The following is an 18,230-nucleotide window of genomic DNA, read 5'->3' on the forward strand; positions in this document are numbered from 1 at the left end:
AGAGCCAACAGTTTTGTTCGCTTTCGACACTCAAAAGGGAGTTTGACTCACTAGAGTGGCCATAAATGTGGGCGGTCCTATAGAAGATGGGCTTTGGTGCTGGATATTTGTCCTGGGTGAGACTGCTATATGCAGACCCATTGGCTAGGGTTAAAGTCAACAGGGCTTTCTCAAAAGACATCAGGCTAGACAGAGGCACCTGACAGGGATGCTGGACTTGATCGATGATTTTCAGTGGGGCACTTTTCTAAAATGTTGCTCCCGGATTTTTTTAGCATGCACTATATCATTTATGCCACACACTTTCAAAAAAATCTAACCAAGTTTTAATTACTGGTGCAGTACGTCTTCCAAAATAAAATTTGTGCAGCCTGGTTTACTGACCAAATTTAAAGTTATCCATAGGGCGAGCTGATGATGATGCAAATGCTTTAGCCCATATGGATGGGCCACAAAATCCAAAACAGCCATTGATGCAATCCAGTTTAAGAACAGATCTCAATATTTTTTTACCAATTCCCCATAACATTTTACTAAACATTTTATACTTTTTAAAGTATCTTTTGCAGAGTAAAAGACAAGAAGACATGAAAAGAAATAAGGAAGCTTAGGTCAAATTCTCATTTAGAAAATAATTATTGTACCCCACAAATTAAAGTGCAACAAGGAACATTTGTCACAATCTATCTTTGTCCTAGAATGCAACTCAACTAAATTGTCTATTCATGTTTTTTTAAGTTGCTCTAGAGATTTTAATTCCTAAGCATCTGATACAGTGAATGACTTCTGTGACCCCAGGTTAGGTGGAATATGAGTAGGGCAGATTTGGTAATGAAAATAACTTCAAACTTCTCCATATTTAGTTTGTAACCTGAAACCATGAAATCAACTGCAATATTTATTACGGTATTTTCTGACTTGGTGCACAGATATCAACCACTTATGGTCTTAGTTCTCAAGTGAAGTAAATATTTGGACAGACTACTCAAATAAACAAGCATGATCCAACTTACTTACCTTCCGTAACACTTTCTGGTAGAGACTGTATCTAGCAGCAGATTCCTCACCTTTTGAATATTCCCCCGAGTCCGGAAACATTTCAGCAGTACCTCTGTGCAACTTTAGGTGGTGCTGTATGTCAACGCACTGACGTCATTCCGCTCCGGAAAAGACGTGTAGAGAATATACATGTGCCACTTTTGCAGGCTGATATCAGTTGTTGTCAATACTGCCCATGACCCCAGACGCAGAGCCCCAACAGCATTTTGGTTGTGACCAGGGTGCAGATTCCGAGACTTGGGATCCCACTAATGTATAAATTCCAACCACTAAACCAGGGTGGATGGGAGGGCTGGAGAGGAATCTGCAGCTACATTCTCTACCAGAAAGAGAGTTACTCAAGGTAACTTGTTTTTCTGATGGAGACATCTAGCTGCACTTTCCTCTTTTGAATAGCTACCAAAGCAGTACCCACTTAAAGGCGGGTCTGTTGATGGACTCAACCCAGAAAGCCCTGCAAGACCGAGCAGGCAAAATGCCCCTCTCGGAAAACCGGACTGTCCACACAATAGTGCTTTGTGAACATATGGAAGGACACACAGGTAGCTGCCTGGATAAATGCCGTGTGCTTTCGCAGTGGTAGCTGCTTTGTCCCTGGTAGGACGAGCACATAACCTATCTGGAGGCTGCTTTTTAGCCAGAGCATAGAAGATCTTAATGTAGAGCACTATCCAGTGGGAGATGGCTATCTGCTGCACTGCCTTGTCTTTATTCGCTCCAGAAAACCCAACAAAGATCCGATCTTCCACCGAGTGCTCTTTGGGATGATCTATGTATAAGCTCAGCACTCTCGTGAGGTCCAAGCGATATACTCTCTCCTCCTCCTTGGGGTGGGGAGGGTGTTGTAAGAAGGTGGTGTACAGCAGGTTAATACAGAGAGTTTGAAGCTCACTCCCCCAACTGCCTTCAACATCCTTGGAGCCCTCAAGCCAACATTTCACCATACACAATCACTAAATAAGCATTCCACATTTGTGCACTCAACAATCTTGGCCCTTCCATTCACACCAATGCTCAACACGCTAACACCATGATATCACAGTATGTTCCACAATTAATCGTGCTTAGCCTGGTTTAGAAAGGAGTATTAGCATTTCTTCTATACACATTCTTATCAATAAACAGTGTAATCGAGATGATGGAGCAAAGAGTAATGTTTCAACATACCGCACCAAGAGCTGGCATTCCTCATACAGAAGAATTCTCTGGCACCTGATGTAAGAACCAACACTTTTGATGTCACAAAGTACCACCTTGTTCTTGGACTCTCCAGTCATGGCATTTGAAGACTTCACCTCATCAAGCCATTTAAAGAAATTGCACTGGTTTGCTTTGGGGGCATCACAGGTAAAGAAAAATCGACCCTAAGAAGGAGAAAAACAGAAAAGTTATGAGTAAATGAGAGAAGGTCTATTAGATATCATGCTACCAATGGTGCTTTGAATAAAACTGTTGTCATCACAAAATATATCAGCAAAGGGCTTTCATATATTTATCTTATAATATAAAATATCAAATGTCAATGATTAAAATACAATAAAAGCAACCTGGCAAAAAATGGAAAAGTTTAAAGACATGAAATAAACTATGCATTTCTTGCGCCTCTCCATATATTCATCAACTTGTATAGCAGGTTTATAGCATTCATTTGTTCTTGCTAATCTACTAAGTAGATGGTTTGCTACCAACGAAACTGTGTACGCACTCCCCAACAGAAGTGGAGCAAAGGTTCTTCTGTGTTGTTATTTTCCATAATTTGACATGCTCGGCGGAATAATTTCACTGGCATTGTTAGTGATTGCTTTAACCCCCGAGTTGCCACTCAGAGTAAAATTAGGACAAAGGGCAAAATGTGCTAACACTGGATTTGCATAAAGTGGTTGCAAAATTGGGCACAAACGTTTTGGTGAATCCAAGGAAATTTTGCGGATTGAACTATGTTTTAGGTCACTTCCGAAAATCTCCATGAGGAGTGGGCCACAATCCGGGCTACTGCATGAATGTTAGTGAGGTAGGTTGCAAAGTGTGAATTAGTTCGATCGGATGCCATCAGAGTGATGGAGGCCTGATGAGGCCAGCTGACCACCATGTCTGTGATCGCATCTCAAAGTAAACTATTTTCATTTTTAAATGCAGCCCGTTTTGCTCAAAGAAAAAAGTTATTTTTAAAAATAAGTGTGTTTGACAGCTAGCAGTGGTCTTATGGACCACTGCCTACTCCCCAGCAAACTTTCTAAACATTCACAAGAAAACACCATCCTATTTATAAAAGGGTTACTACCTCCTCGGAAGACTCAAGATATTGGAGCACACAAGAGGATATACAACTAAAAAATGTATTTAGCATTAAAGTCCGTGGTGGTTAGTGTTCCTTAGTAATTTAATAATTTATTAGGTCCAGATACATAACAAGCATTGGCATAGCCAATAGGTCTCGCCTTTGGGACCTTATAAGTGTTTAGCCATGCAATAGTTAGTGTTGTTTCTAATCGTCACATACGAAAGCACCTTCAAATAAGTGAGATTAGGATGTGTGTGACACTACAGTTTTGCTCCATATATAATAAGAACTTAGCCCACATATAACATGCCTCCTAGCTCACTAATGGCATTGATATCAGGGGGCGGGGCAGGATGCTTCTCAGTTCATGCTGAAAAACCTTCATTTCCAAGAAATACTTCTCAAAACAGGGTTAGAATCTGCTGTGCTCTGATGAAACCCTTCCGCTTGTTAAAGAAATACAATTTCTTGCAATCTGAAGAACCCTCATTATACTCGAACATGATGTTTATTGCATAATTTACACACCAAATATTTCCAGGGCCTGGGAGCCCACCCGGGGCTGTGCTCCGGCTCTCCCTGTCCATGTGTTAGCTCGCCCACCTCCAGCAGAAGAGATGAGGGAATACACATGAGTGAAGGGTGCAGGAGGTGGGGGGGGGGGGCTGTTGATAGTTCACTAGTGAGACATAAAGAAGGGAGAAGGTGGACGAATTGACAGGGTGGGAAGAGTGACGGGTGGAGGGAGAGATGAGGAGATGAAGGCGGGAGGGGAGAGGGGAGAGGGACGGTAAATGTAGAATATGTTGTGTTTTAGCACGTGCTCTCTCAAAATATTCTTTATAGCTCCTTTTAATGGGTGTTACTACTACCCAAAGTAATAGAACCTAATGTATCGACATTGGAAGGATGAGCAGCTGAGACAGCCATGCCAGATGCACATTTTGAGCTTCAGTAATTAACCAGTTGTCAAACCAGAGTACTTACCTCACTGTGCTGCCTCGACGGCTGAGAAAAAAGAAGAGCTGTGGGAAAGAGGATGAGGAGAAAGGGAGGACTGAGGAAAAGTGCAGGTTGGAGAAGCGCTGAGGGCCGGATAAGGGGTGAGGGAGGGCCGAGACCAAGTGAAGGCTAGAGAAGCGCTGAGGGCAGGATTGGGGGGGGGGGGCTGAGGCAAAGTCAAGGTTGGAGAAGCGATGAGGGCAGGAGGATGAGGGGTGAGGGAGGGCTGAGGCCAAGTGAAGGTTGGAGAAGCACTGAGGGCCGGTGGAGGAGGGGAGAAACTAAGGGCTGAGGCAGAGTGAAGGCTGGAGAAGCGCCGAGGGAAGGAGGTGGATGGAGGATGGGGTGGGCTGAGGCAAAGTGAAGGCTGGAGAAGCACTGAGGGCAAGATGAGGCGGAGAGAGGGCTGAAGGTTGGAGAAGCCCTTAGGGCTGATGCAAAGTGAAGACTGGAGAAGCACTGAGGGCAGGAGGATTGGGGGGGGGGCTGAGGAAAAGTGGAGGTAGGAGAAGCGCAGAGAGCAGGAGGAATAGGGGGAGGACTGAGGCAAAGTGAAGGCTGTATAAGCACTGAGGGCAGGAGGATGAGGGAAGGGCGGGCTGAGGAAAAGTGGAGGTTGGAGAAGCGCCGAGAGCAGCAGGAGGAGGGGGAGGACCGAGGCAAAGTGAAGGGTGATGAAACGCTGATGGCAGGAGGAGGGGAGGGAAGGAGGGAAGAGGTAGAGTGAATGCTCGAGAAGTGCTGAGAGCAGTAGGATGAGGGGGAGGGAGGGAGGGCTGAGGCAAAATGAAGGCTGGAGAAGTGCTGAGGGAAGGAGGATGAGGGGGGGCTGAGGCAAAGTGAAGGCTGGAGAAGCACTGAGGGAAGGAGGAAGAAGGGGAAAGTGGGGTGAGGCAAGTGAGAAGACTGGAGAAGCTGTGAGGGCCGGAGGGGAAGAGGAGAGAGGGCTGAGGCAAAGTGAAGGCTGGAGAAGCACTGAGGGCAGGAGGATGAGGGGGAGGGAGGGCTGGGGACAAGTGAAGAATGGGGAAGCGCTGACGGAAGGCGGAGGAGAAGGGGGAGGTGGGCTGAGGCAAAGTGAAGGCTGGAGAAGCGCTGAGGGCAAGAGGATGAGGGGAAAGTGGGGTGAGGCAGAGAGAAGACTGGAGAAGCTGTGAGGGCCGGAGGGGAAGAGGAGAGAGGGCTGAGGCAAAGTGAAGGCTGGAGAAGCACTGAGGACAGGAGGATGAGGGGGGAGGGAGGGCTGAGTAAAAGGGGAGGCTGGAGAAGCGCTGAGAGCAGGAGGATGAGGGGAGGGACTGAGGCAAAGTGAAGGCTGGTGAAGCACTGAGTGCAGGAAGATGGGGGGTGGGCCGAGGAAAAGTGAATGCTGGGGAAGAGCTGAGAGCAGGAGGATGAGGGGAGAGGGGGGTCAGGCAGAGCGAAACTGGAGAAGCGCTGCGGGCCAAAGGGGAAGAGGAGGGAGGGCTAAGGCAAAGTGAATGCTGGAAAAGCACTGAGGGCAGTAGAAGGAGAAGGCAGGGAGGTTTGTGGAGAGAATAAAGTGATTCTATAAATGTGGTTCAGGTAGAGGCGGAAGACGAGGAGATGTGCGGTTAAGAGAGGAAGATGAGCGAGAAGGAAACCCGGACTGGTGGAGGAAGACAGAGAAAGGAAGTGATATGTTCTGTAGTTTGAGGACAAGAAAAACAAGGGAAGGCCTGTTTGCCGATTAAACGCATTCAAGCAAATTTGTGACGCGGCGGAGCGTGGCGTGCGCGCTTGGCGGGGGTGGGGGAGCGCATTACAGGCGGGGGAGCGGACCCTTTGAAGTTTGATGCCAAACGAATTGCATGGCGGCACGAAGCACGTGATTGTGCGCGTGCTCGCCATGCAATCCGCTTTTGGGAGCACTTTTGGGAGCCCCTTACTAGAGTCTCGCATAGCGATTGCTATCGCAATAGCTAGGCGAGACCTAAAAACAGCCATACCAGAATAAGCCAACATGTTTTGTTCGATGGCCTTTATCAAGGCTGTAGTATAATTAAAATAATGCTTTTATGTACACTGAACAAAGTAATAACTGCATCTAGATTCTTCAGTTATTCTGAAACAGTCAATTTTGTAGTGGGATTCTAGAACAGGTGCATCAAGACATGCAAAACAATGCCAGTGCATATGCGCACAGTGACAAAATAGGAATGTCGGTTTATTTTGAACCTACAATGTACCTTCACGCTATTCCTGTATAATTTGCCGATAGTTCCAGAAAACCATGAGAGGTGTAAATCAGGTCAGAAGGTGTGCAGAGAAATTAGGTGGGTATAAGTAAAACATGTGTGATCCGCTGAGATTCTTTTTACCTTACATTAGATTAACACTGAACATGGTTGATTCGTTTTCCATTTAGAGCCCTGGGAAATTCAGTAGAATAACTATGTACATTTAAATACCAGAACATATTTGCAAAGAGACATAGCACAATCCTTAAAGACCTTTCCAGCAGAATCATATGCTGCTCTAAGAGCTGCTTCGAACCACTATTTGCAGCAACGGTGCATACAAAAGGCTCAAAAAGTGATACTGTTAATTTGGATTAAAAAAAAAAAAGAGTTCGTTAACTTTAAGAAATCCATGTTCTCTGTAGATTCTACATCTTTGAAATAACCCCAACATCCATGCTGGGACCTCGGATATTTTTGCAAGCAGCACCAGGGTGGACAAACATATCAAGACAAGCACTGCAGCTATGTGCAGGCCAGCCTGGAAGTGACGCCACTGAAGAGCCATGCGGTTACTCTGAATCTGCTCACTGTGTTCCTTTGATGACGTCTGCCTACAGGATTAAAGAAACATTCCAAAGAAAGTGTGAGGTGAAGTGCTGGGCTTAGAGAATCTGACATGGGTGTGTGGTATTCACGAGTACCCTTTTACCCTAATTGATACTTTTCTAAAGCAGTTTCTTCATTATTCCAAAAAGTACTGCAACAATGACAAAAATAATTTTGAAGGCTCACAGAAACTATTACATTATACCTGAAAATATTCTGGACACCCAAACATAAATAGTCCCTGCCCCATAATTAGAAAGTAAGCAGTAGTATTTAGTAAAAATATACAATCCTGCAGGACAAAGTTGAATTTTATTTCCCTCCGCAAAAACTGAGATCTCGCAATGTCGCTCTGGCTAAATCTATATGGAAAAGAAAGTTAGAGCGGGAGGCCGCTACTTCCCATACCAGGCAGCTGTACACTGTAATAAACTCCCACTAGATCTACGCCTCACTGACGACCATTTGGGTTTTAGGAAGAAACTGAAAACATGGCTCCTCAGGACCTAATTGCTGGTGCCTCTGTGACAAATGTCTTTACAATGTGAGTGAGCTATAACTAGCGACATGATATCCCTTTGGGATGAATGTTGAGCTTTATAGGTACAATACACAAAATAAATAAATAAAAGAAATACAATAAGGAGCAGGTTTTCACCCTGTGATTATCTTGCATCAGATCTGAAATTTAAAGAGCGAACGTCTAACTTCGGGTGCCACATTTTACATGCCACTAGATAACACACAATGCTGCTGGCCTTTGTCTTCCCCTCTCAATGTAATAGATTATGGCTCTTCTCAAATCAATCTGTGAGGGTCCTAAACTGGGGAGTACAAATTCCAGAAGCAGAAGAGCGGACCCAGATGAAATTCTGCTATTAATACTGGGAAAAGAAAAGTGTGTTTAATAATTTGTAAACACATATGTATCAAATAGATTATATATGGTAAGTACAGCTAACAGTGGAATGATTTCAATATCACTTCTAGTTAAACCCATGGCCACTGGGAAACTTCAATGGATAGCTCTGCGTTATTCACAACGGTAGCCCTAAAACTTGACATGTTATGCAGATTTGTATAGCGCACTATCCCCTGGGAGGGTGTACTGGCGCTGAGCAGGTGAAAGTTTGGGGACTAGTGGGACTATTTAAAAAGCCAGGTCTTCAACTTCTTGCGGAATTCAAGAAGAGAGGAGTAAGCTCTTATGGGTTATGCAGGTCATTCCATGTTTCAGGAGTGACGTTGGAGAAGGCTTGCCTTCCGGATCTGGTGTTTGGTATGCGTGGGATTTATGCAAGTAGATTTCTGGGGCGAACAGAAGTGTCTGGAAGGTTTGTGAAAGTAGATGCAATCATTGAGGAATGCTGGGCCAGTGTTATGCAGTGTCTTGAAAGTGTGGGCAAATAGGTTGATTTGCGCTTGTTTGTGTATGTGGTGCCAGTGGAGCTCCTTCAGGTGTGGTGTGATATGAGAGTGATGTGGGAGGTTGAGAGTGATTCTAGCCGCAGAGTTCAGAATGGTATCCAACCTTCTGGTCACCTTTTTTGTTGATCCCGGCACAGAGGGTTTTCCTGTAGTCCAGGTTGCTTGTGACCAGGGCATGGGTAACATTTTTCCAGGATCTGTTTGGGAGCCATTTAAAAATCTCCCCCAGCATCTTCAGGGTATGGAAGCATGAGCCAGTAACAGGATTGACTTGAGCGGTCATTTCGAGTTTTCTATCGATGGTGTTCCTGAGGTTCTTGGCGTAGGGATGGATGTCGGTATTTCCTCTGTTGGCCACCACATAGAGCGCAACATTGAAGTGCTCTTCCTGAAGATTTAGGTCTTGTCGGTGTTGAACTTTAGACAGCTGGTCTTCATCCAGTGGGCGATTTCAGCCATGCAGGCATTGAACTTGATCCGGGTACTGGGCATCTTGTCTATAAGGGATGAAATGAGTTGTGTGTCATCGGCGAAGGAGATGACGATGTCGTGAGAACGGATGGTGCTGGCTAGAGCGGCCATGTATACATTGAAGAGGGTCAGGTTCAGATAGGATACTTGTGAACTCTGCAGATGAGGTTGTGGGCATCCAAGGTGTACGATGCAAGGCTGACTGACTCCTTCCAGTCAAGAAGAAGCAGGTTCACTGAAGTGCGTGTCCATGGATTCCAATGTTGTGTAGTCGCTGGATGAGGATGGGGTGAGAGGCCGTGTTAAATGCTGCACAGAGGTCTAGGAGGATGAAGGCTGCCGTGTCACCTCTATCCAGAGTCATGTGGATGTTATCCGTGGCGGAGATTAGGGCAGTTTCCTGCTGTGGTTGGGTCTGAAACCGAATGAATGGTGTTGAGGAGTTGGTGGTGGTATTCAGTGAGGCGTCTTTTGAATATTTTCTTTAAGATTTTGGCCATGAATAGTAGAGGGAGATCGATTTGTAGTTAGCAATCTTTGGAGGGACAGCAATAGGAGGACAGCTGCGTGTTTCCAAGTGTCTGGTAAGGTTGCAGAAAAGATGGAGGCATACAGGATGGCTGTGAGCATGGAGCTGCGGGGCTGCAGTCCTCTGAAGTCAGCATGGTGGAGGCAGGGGTCGGATGGGATACCTGAATGAATGGACTTCATTCTGGTGGTGGGTTCTTCTGGGGTGATGAGGAGTCCTGTGGTTAGCATTGGTTCTTTGGATAAAATCAGGAGGTGTTTGGCGAGGTCTGGTTACAGGTTAAAGGTGAAGTAAATGGCGGTGATTTTGTTGCTGACAAACTGAGAGACATTGCTGCAGAGGTCCTAGGAGGGGTCCTCAAGTTGGAGGCGGCTGCTAGTGAGGTGAACTTCTTCACAATGGTGAACATTTATTCTCTTTTATTGTGTCTGGCATCTATAGGATCCGACAGAGTGTGTTTGGTGGTCCCATTCATTTGGTGGTAGCATCTGAGGGCGAATGTCAATGTGCTTGTGTCTGTACTTGTCTTGACTCATTTTCAATTTGCGTTTCAGTTCTTAGCAGTTGGGTTTCATCAGTCTGAGTTCTCCTTGTACCAACTGCCCAGAGGTCTAGATCTTGTATTGCTGTGTTTGAAGGGGGAAGGGAATTAGGTGCAGGAGGTGATCCAATTGTTGAAATTCTTGATGGCATTGTGGGAGGATGTTGCTGTGGTCAGGTCAGTGGGTATTGAGAGCTGTGTTCCAGTCCTTTTCAGTGATGCTGTTCCAGTTTCTGTGGGCTGGTCTTGCGGTGGTGTGTGTATTTTGGACAGGGGTGGGGATGCTGAGCTTAATGAGGGCATAATCTATCCTGGTGACTGGTGTGGGCTTGTCAGCCATGATGTTGTCGAAGGTAGTGGAAATATGGTCCAGGAGGTGTCCGGCAATGCGGGTAGGTCCATTTACTCAAAGTAAAAGGCTTTTGAGATGGGTTTGGCATGGTCTTCCAGATGGAAGATCAGGTCTCCAGGTAGGATGTGATTGCTAGTGTCAGGGGTGAGTGGTGCAACAAAGTCTCTGATGGTGTGGTTGAAGTTGGTGCATGGTCCCAGTGGCCTGTAGATGAGAGTGTCGTTTAGGGTAAAGTTGATTGTGCCGTGGAACTTAAACAACAGGTGCTCCATGTTGGAGGATGACATGTTCATGGAAGTGGTGTAGCTGATGGTGTTCTCGTGGATGATGGAGATTCCACCGCTGGCTTGTAGCGGGAGGGGGTATCTGTAGCAATGTCAGGTGTCAATGCAGGGTTCAACCAGGCTGACGTTATCGTGCAGCAGATCTTAGATCTCTGTGGCGTGTTTGGTGAGTGAAGCAAAAAGAACAAATGATGGACGGAATGCTGAACAATGCAAACATTCACCCCCCAGTCACAAAGATCTGGGTTTAATCAATCGTCCTTTAGCTCATCACGCCACCCCAGTTTGGACCCAGGCATATGCAAATCAGTCTTGACCCTGCTCCTCATGGGAATAGTCCAATCCGAACTGCCAAGCCACGTGATCCCTGGACCTGAAACAAGCATCCCGGGACCGGTTTCGAGGCATCACCCCTCATCAGCCAGGTTAGCTTGAATCCACTGGAGCATTGAGCATGGGGCCTACATCTGGGCATACCCTCCCTACTTAGGGCGACAAAAGCAAAATGAACAAATAATGGATGCTTAACAATAAGGCTGGACTGTTCCCATGAAGAGCAGGGTCAAGACTGATTTGCATATGGCTGGGTTTAAACTGAAATGGCATGAAGAGCAAAAAAAACGATGGATTTAGGCCCAGATCTCTGTACTGGGGTGAATGTTTGACATCGTTCAACATTCTGTCCATCAATTCTTCTTTTTGTGTTTTGTGAGTGAGCAGGTGTTGAGGAGCATGCAAGTGAGTGCGGAGCGTTGTGTGGGTTGTTGCAGGACTGTGAGAGTATGAAAGAGTGGGGTGTTGGGTACTGTTGATGCAATGATGGGTATTCAATTAAGAAAGTAAAGCGTAATGGGAATTTGGAAATACGAACATTTCCCTGGTCTTATCTTGAATATGGAGGGGGTTACATAACAGTCCAGGAGAAAAAGTTACTTACCTTCGGTAACGTCTTATCTGATAGAGACTCTATCTGGCCAGATTCCTTACCTTGGAATATCCCCAGTTATCAGACTGGATCCAAAAGATTTTTGAGTAGTACTTTTGCACACTGGTAGGTGGCGTCTTTTGGCTCTGTGTCGGCGTCATCCGCGCCGAAGTGACATGCACAGTACCTACATAGGCAACACCCTAGGGAGCCGAAGTCAGTTACTTTCACGACTTTCTATGCCAGGAGCACAGAGCGACGATGAGAACTGACTATTAGTGTGGGCAAACTAAGGCCCTGAGACAAGTGTCCCTTATACTACAATCGGTTCGCAGAGCAGGAAGGGTAAGTAGGAAATATGCAGCTAGATAGAGTCTCTACCAGATAAGGCATTATTGAAAGTTCATCTGATGAATTCTAGCTGCAGATTCCTTACCTTAGAATACATACCTAAGCAATGCCTTCCCTGGAGGTGGTCGGCGAAGCAATTTAAAATCAAAATGTCCTGTAGGACCGAATGGGCGAAGTCCCGTCATGACTGACCTGACTGTCAAGACAGTAGTGTTTAAAAAACGTGTGCAGGAAGCCCACATTGCTGCCTGAAAGATATCCAGGACAGGTACTCCGCAGCCTAATGCAGTGGTCTGCGCCCTTAGCTGTGGTGGAATGAGCACGCAAAGCCTTAGGGGCTGCTTCCTGGCCAATGTATAGCAGATTTTGATGCAGAGCACTATCCATTTTGAAATGGTCCGTTTCTGCACAGCCTTCCCCCTCATTGTCCCTACATACCCCACAAAGAGTTGATCGTTCAACCGGAATTCTTTTGTATGGCCGAGGTCGAACGATAACGCTCTTTTTGGGTCGAGACGGTGGTGCCTATCCTCCTCTTTGGAGGAATGAGGCCGAGCAGAGATAGGTAGGTAGGGTGATGTTTTGGCCTACATGGAAGGGAGTCACAACCTTTGGAAGCAGGTACTTGTCCAGAAGACCAACTTGTCCGGTAAAAAGGTGGTGTAGGGAGAGTGCGCTGAGAGTGACTGCAGTTCGCTGACACTCCTGGCTGATGTTATGGCCACTAGAAAGACAGTTTTGATGTTTAAGAGTCAAAGAGGGCAATTCTACAGAGTCTCAAAGGGTGCACTCATCAAGAAGGTGAGAACAAGATTCAGATCCCACAGGGGCATGATGCTGCTAGTCTTTAAGAAACCTAGCCACAACATGTGACTTAAATAAAGAAGGTTGGTCAAGCAACCACAAAAAAGCCAAAATGCTGAAAGATAACTTTTAACTGCTGGGCCAAAGAGAGAACAAATAGGAAAACCCTGCTTAGAGGTGCTGAAAAGGTCTTGATGTTATGGGAATCACACTATGTCACAAACTTATCCCAACCGCTGGTGTATATAGACTTGATAGAGGGATGCCTGCCTGCCAGAATAACATCACTGACTTCGGGAGGAAGGGCGAAAGCTGTCAACTGTCGCTGTTCAATCTCTACACATGAAGGTGAAGGGTGCGCAGGTTCGGGGGCAGAACCCTTCCCTATTGATGCAACAGAAGATCCTCTCAAAGGGGTGCCTGATCAGAGGGCCGACAGTCATGCTAAATAGCTCGGGATGCAAGACACTAAGTGCCCAATCCGGAGCCACAAGAATAACTAGAGCTGGTTGTTCCCCATCTTCTTGAGAACTCTGGGCAGGAGTGGTATTGGCAGAAGGACGTACAGGAGGGCGGAGCTCCACTTAGACAAAAAAAGCTTCTACGAGAGATAGTCGCCTAGAAAACCTAAGCACTCAAAGCTGCTGACGTTGTGCATTCTCGGCGGCGGCAAACCGATCTGACTAAGGCTCTCCCCACTGGTGAAAGACTCCTTGCACCACCTCTGGATGGAGACACCATTTGTTATCCAATAGCCATCTTTAGATCAGTTCGTCCGCTTTGGTGTTTAGAGCGCCCACCAGGTTTTAAACCACCACGGAAATGTACTGGCGTTCCGGCCATGTCCAAAGACGAAGAGCTACTCAAGAAAGGGTCCACGACCCCTGCCTGCCATGTTTGTTGCAGTACCACATGGTGGTGTTTTTGTCTGAGAACACCTGCACCAGACTTCCCCTGATTGAAGGAAGAAAGGCCTTCAATGCCAAGTGAACTGCCAGCAGGTTGATGCGGAGATCAGACTCCGCCCTACACCAGAGACCTCTGATCTCCACCTCTCCCTGATGGCCACCCTATACCAGAAATGATGCATCTTCACAACAGTCAACTCTGGTTGGGGAAGAGAAAAGGGGTCTGCCATTGACCCAATAGCGGGTCGGTAGCCACCAATGCAAACCTTTCGCAGTTTCCTACGAAATCTGGACCATGCCAAAGAGATTCACCTGATGCAGTGCCCACTGCACAGCCTGCAAAAGCTAATGAGCGTGACTCACAAGCAGGATTCAGGAGGCCCAACAACCTCAGGGTTATTCTCACTAAAATCCAGGATAGAAGCTGAAACATCGGTATCATAGCCTGAATATCCTGGACTCGCCGATCGGGAGGATAGGCCTGAAACTGCACAATGACCAGAACAGCTCCAATGAAAGAGAGCTTCTGAGAGGGATTCAGGTGTGACTTAGGCATGTTGATAATGAACCCCAGCGAGTGCAAATGTTTTGCCATAGTCTGGAGGTAGGAGACGAGTGCCTGGGGCGAGCCCGCCTTCAACAGCCAATCGTCAAGGAAGGGAAGACCGGAACCTCCATCCTCTGCAGATGAGCTGCAACCATGGCCATCACTTTTGTGAACACCCTAGGCAGACCCCGCAGGATATTGCAGCATGGATTTGCTAATTTAGCAGCACAAATATAGAAATTTAGCAGCACAAATATGGAAATTTAGCATCATAATCATTCATTTTCAGCCTTAAATCAATGGAAACTGTTTTAGCAGAGTATTCCACTTTGAAACAGGCATGTTTAAAGTTCTGCAGCTCTACGGAAGCACAGCTCCGATCCTAACCTCGTGCCTGACGGGAGACCTTTTTTGCAACCGAAATAGTACATATCGCGGTTATCGCACTGATTACAAGTCTGTTCCCCTCACCTGGCACCTACCCGGGACACGAACCCTGACCTGTAGCGGACCTTCGAGTTCCATACCCTCACCCAGTAACACGCCTCCAGGGCACTGACCAGCTCTGGTGCGCTCGAAGGAGACAATGTTACCAACCAAGAAAGCTCAGCGGGTTAAGCACTTGCTTTAGAGTTATGCATTCAACTCAGAGGTTCAAGTCTAGACACTCCAGCGCAGCTGAGATTTCCTTCGTTTTCAATGAAATAAAGTGAGTCTAATGAACTCTGGCGATAGCAAAATGTTACTCAGTGCTGTGGAACAGCAAAACTGCAGTTTACCAGGTGTTTCAATTTAACAGGGGAGCAGGCAAGGCACGGGACTATTTAGTCACAAAATGATCCTGTGATGAACCTGAAAGAAGATCCCATCTTACCCGATATACTTCCTCAACAGTGGTCTCTTCTCTTCACTGCGGTGGAGGCCTCCCCTCTGCAGTTTCCCTGGACCTCGTGACCTCACATTGGAGAGCCTGTTACATCATAAGTGTTCCATTCACAGGATTCTGCTTCTAGTGCCGCTGGGAAGGCACGGGCCTTTCAAGTGTATATAAAATGTGTTGGTTTTTTTTAGTCTTCGTTTAAAATAAATTACATTTTCATTATATGCCTTATTCTCAGTTTTCTTGCACAGTGCCCCTACATTGTACAAGTTAAATTATTTTTTACTGGGACACCTCTGCATCTCTGTCTGTCCAGTTTCTCCCCTCTAATATTGTCAGGTAAACCGCGTCACCCCTTGAAATGCAATTATCAATACAAACGACAAATGTAATTGTGCTCAAACGGTGAATATTATAGTGAACAGAAGGGGCCAGTCTTTGAGTCTCGCCTCAGGAGACCTGTTGTGCAATGCATGCCGCTCCATCAAGTCGTCATCAGTGCGTCTGTTAATGTGGTTTCTGTCGGTCTAATTGTTAACAATTGAAAACTGTTCCTTGTGTTCTGCAGGAAGCACAGTGCAAGTCTAGACACTCCAACTCTGCTGAGATTTCCTTCGTTTTTAATTAAATAAAGTGAGTCTAATGAACTCACAGTGCTGTGGAACAGCAAAACTGCAGTAGGCAGCGCTATGTGAAAAAACAAACGCAAGTGAAAGACACCGCTTTTAGTTTCTTTTAAACCCTATATGCAAAAAAACAAGTTAAAGGTAGATAACTAGTCTGGTCATTTGCTGAGATTTTCCCGCCGTAGGCGTCAGTGAAACCCCATACATGTGTTCGTCAAGTGGTTTGCGAAAGAGCACTTCCTCCTTTTAGTCCAGGGTCTTAAGAGCAGAAGCTTAGGATAGAAAGTGTCATTTCTAATGTGTAAACATATAATGACTGCAGCCGAGCTCTGCCATCATCCGGGGAGAATACTGAGTGTGGTCGCACTCTTTCTCTTTAATGACTCGGTTCCACATAGCATGCGCTCTTCTGAGCGGGCCTAGCCTAGCCAGTGTGCGTCATGGTCCCTAAATGCATGAGAAACGAGCCTCGGCTGCTATTCTAAGGCTGTATGGAAACGTGTTTGCGTACAGCCAATAAGAAGCCACCATTTTTTTTATGCTGCTGGAAGACCTTTTTTTTGGCCAAAATAGCAGATATCGTGGCCATCGCACTACCTAGCTGATTTTGCAATTTTTTTCGTGAATCGCAAAATCGCAATGTGCTGGAGGGTCTGCCTAGGGGTGCTGGTAAGGCTGAAGGGGAGCATGACAAACTAAAAGTGCTCTTGGCCCACCTTGAATTGCAGGTAACGTCTGTAGGCAAACAGGACAGGAATGTGAAAATATGCGTTGTGCAAGTCCAATGCTACCATCCAGTTTCCCGGGTCCAGGGCAGACAGAACTTGAGCGAGCATGAGCATCTTGAATTTCTCCTTTTCAGGAAGAGATTGAGAATAGGCCAAAAGCCTCCATCCTTCTTGGGCACCCAAAATTAGCAGGAATAGCAACGATGCCCTACTTCTGATGCCGGCACCCTCTCTATGGCTCCCTTGGCAAAGAGAGCCAGCACTTCCTGGCGAAGCAAGAAGAGGTGGTCCTCTGTCAGTTGGTCGTCACAGGGTGGCTTGGGTAGTCAAAAGTGAGAGTGAATATCCCCTTTGGACTATTTGCACAACCCAAAAGTCCGATGTTACTGCCCGCCAATGATGCAGGTGATTGGGTATCCTGCCTCCCACTGGATGCCCATGATGGTCGGAGGGCAAACTAAAGGAGCTTAGAGACTGCGGCTTCAAGGCGCTGGTGGACTGACCCAATCTCTGGCACCTGTCCCACGTGGTCTATGAGACACATGTCTTCAGCCACAAAAAGGCTGGGAAAAATGTTGGTCGTGGTGGATGAGAGGGTATGGACGCAGGTGGTGACCCCTTCTGTGGCCACAAAAGGGTCAGACTGGGGATGACTAGGGGCCATAGACCAGCCCAAGGACCTGGCCATAGCTCTGCTGTCTTTAAAGAGCTCCAGTACAAAGTCAGCCATTTCTCCAAAAAGCAGAGAGCCATCAAAGGGCATGTCCATATGCAAGGCATGGACATCTCCTGAAAAGCCACTTGTTTGTCAGCCAGGCGTGATGCTGCCGACAATGCAATCGCTCTACCCAGCTAGTTGGTCGTGTCAAATCCACATCATATGGTGAACGTTTCTGCATCGGTCACATCAGCAATAGCTTGGGAGAGTATGGCTTGGGACTCCTTCAAGACCATATGCAGCACTTGCACAACCAAATCACAGATCTTTGGGGAGTATTGGCCCAAAAGGCACACAGTGTTCACCGACCAAAGCCTGGGGCTGAAGGAAGAGAACATTCTCTTTCCAAAGGTATTCCGCCTTTTGGATTCTCTATCTAGTGGAGTTGTAGGGAATGCGCCTTGGTTGATCCTAGAAGTGGAGGCTTAGACCACCAACCTCTCCGGGGTGGGGTGCTGGATAAGAAAACTGGGGTCCCCAAGAGCGGGGCGATGGGAGCGAGCAATTGTCCTATGCACAGTAGACCCTGTGCAGGGCTTGGACAAGGCCCCAAGTAGGATGTCAGTAAAGGCTTCATTAAATGGGAGTAAGGGTTTGGAGGGGGGACTCCAGGCTGAAGCACTTCTGTCAAGACGTTTGTCTTGACTGCCACTGAGGGCAGCTGAAGGTCCAAGACCTCAGCCACCCTATGCACCACCAAAGCAAAAGAAGCTCCCTGCTCTGTAGCCATGGTAGCAGGAGAGACCATTCCAGTGTCAGCCGAAGTGTCTAGTCCAATGGCTTCCACCAGTTCCCCATATCAATTGTCCTCCTCATCCAAGCGATAATGATCACCATAAGGATCCTCAAACCCCTTCCATTCCAATCCCTCTAAAGGTCTATCAAGTGTAAAAGGCACAGGCTCCGCTCTGGAGGACATGGTCCGATTAGTGACAGAACCAATGTCAGGCGACGCCCATTCGGCTCTGTGTCAGAGTCAGGAATGA

General features: G+C 46.8%; 1 protein-coding gene across 5 annotated transcripts in view; it reads right to left on the reverse strand.

Annotated features, from left to right (window-relative positions):
- ZGRF1 (zinc finger GRF-type containing 1) overlaps positions 1-18,230 on the reverse strand; it is a 619,324-nt gene that overhangs the window by 226,094 nt on the left and 375,000 nt on the right. For all 5 annotated transcript variants that reach the window (XR_014978114.1, XM_085641436.1, XM_085641435.1 and 2 more), the window contains one exon: positions 2,227-2,423. Coding sequence is in view for 4 of the 5 variants with exons in the window: in XM_085641436.1 (XP_085497562.1) it covers positions 2,227-2,423 (197 nt within the window). In the remaining variant the exon portion in view is untranslated. The remainder of the gene's footprint in view (positions 1-2,226; positions 2,424-18,230) is intronic.

The sequence above is a fragment of the Triturus cristatus genome, chromosome 2_2 (assembly GCF_964204655.1).
Source record: "Triturus cristatus chromosome 2_2, aTriCri1.1, whole genome shotgun sequence".
Taxonomy (NCBI): domain Eukaryota; kingdom Metazoa; phylum Chordata; class Amphibia; order Caudata; family Salamandridae; genus Triturus; species Triturus cristatus.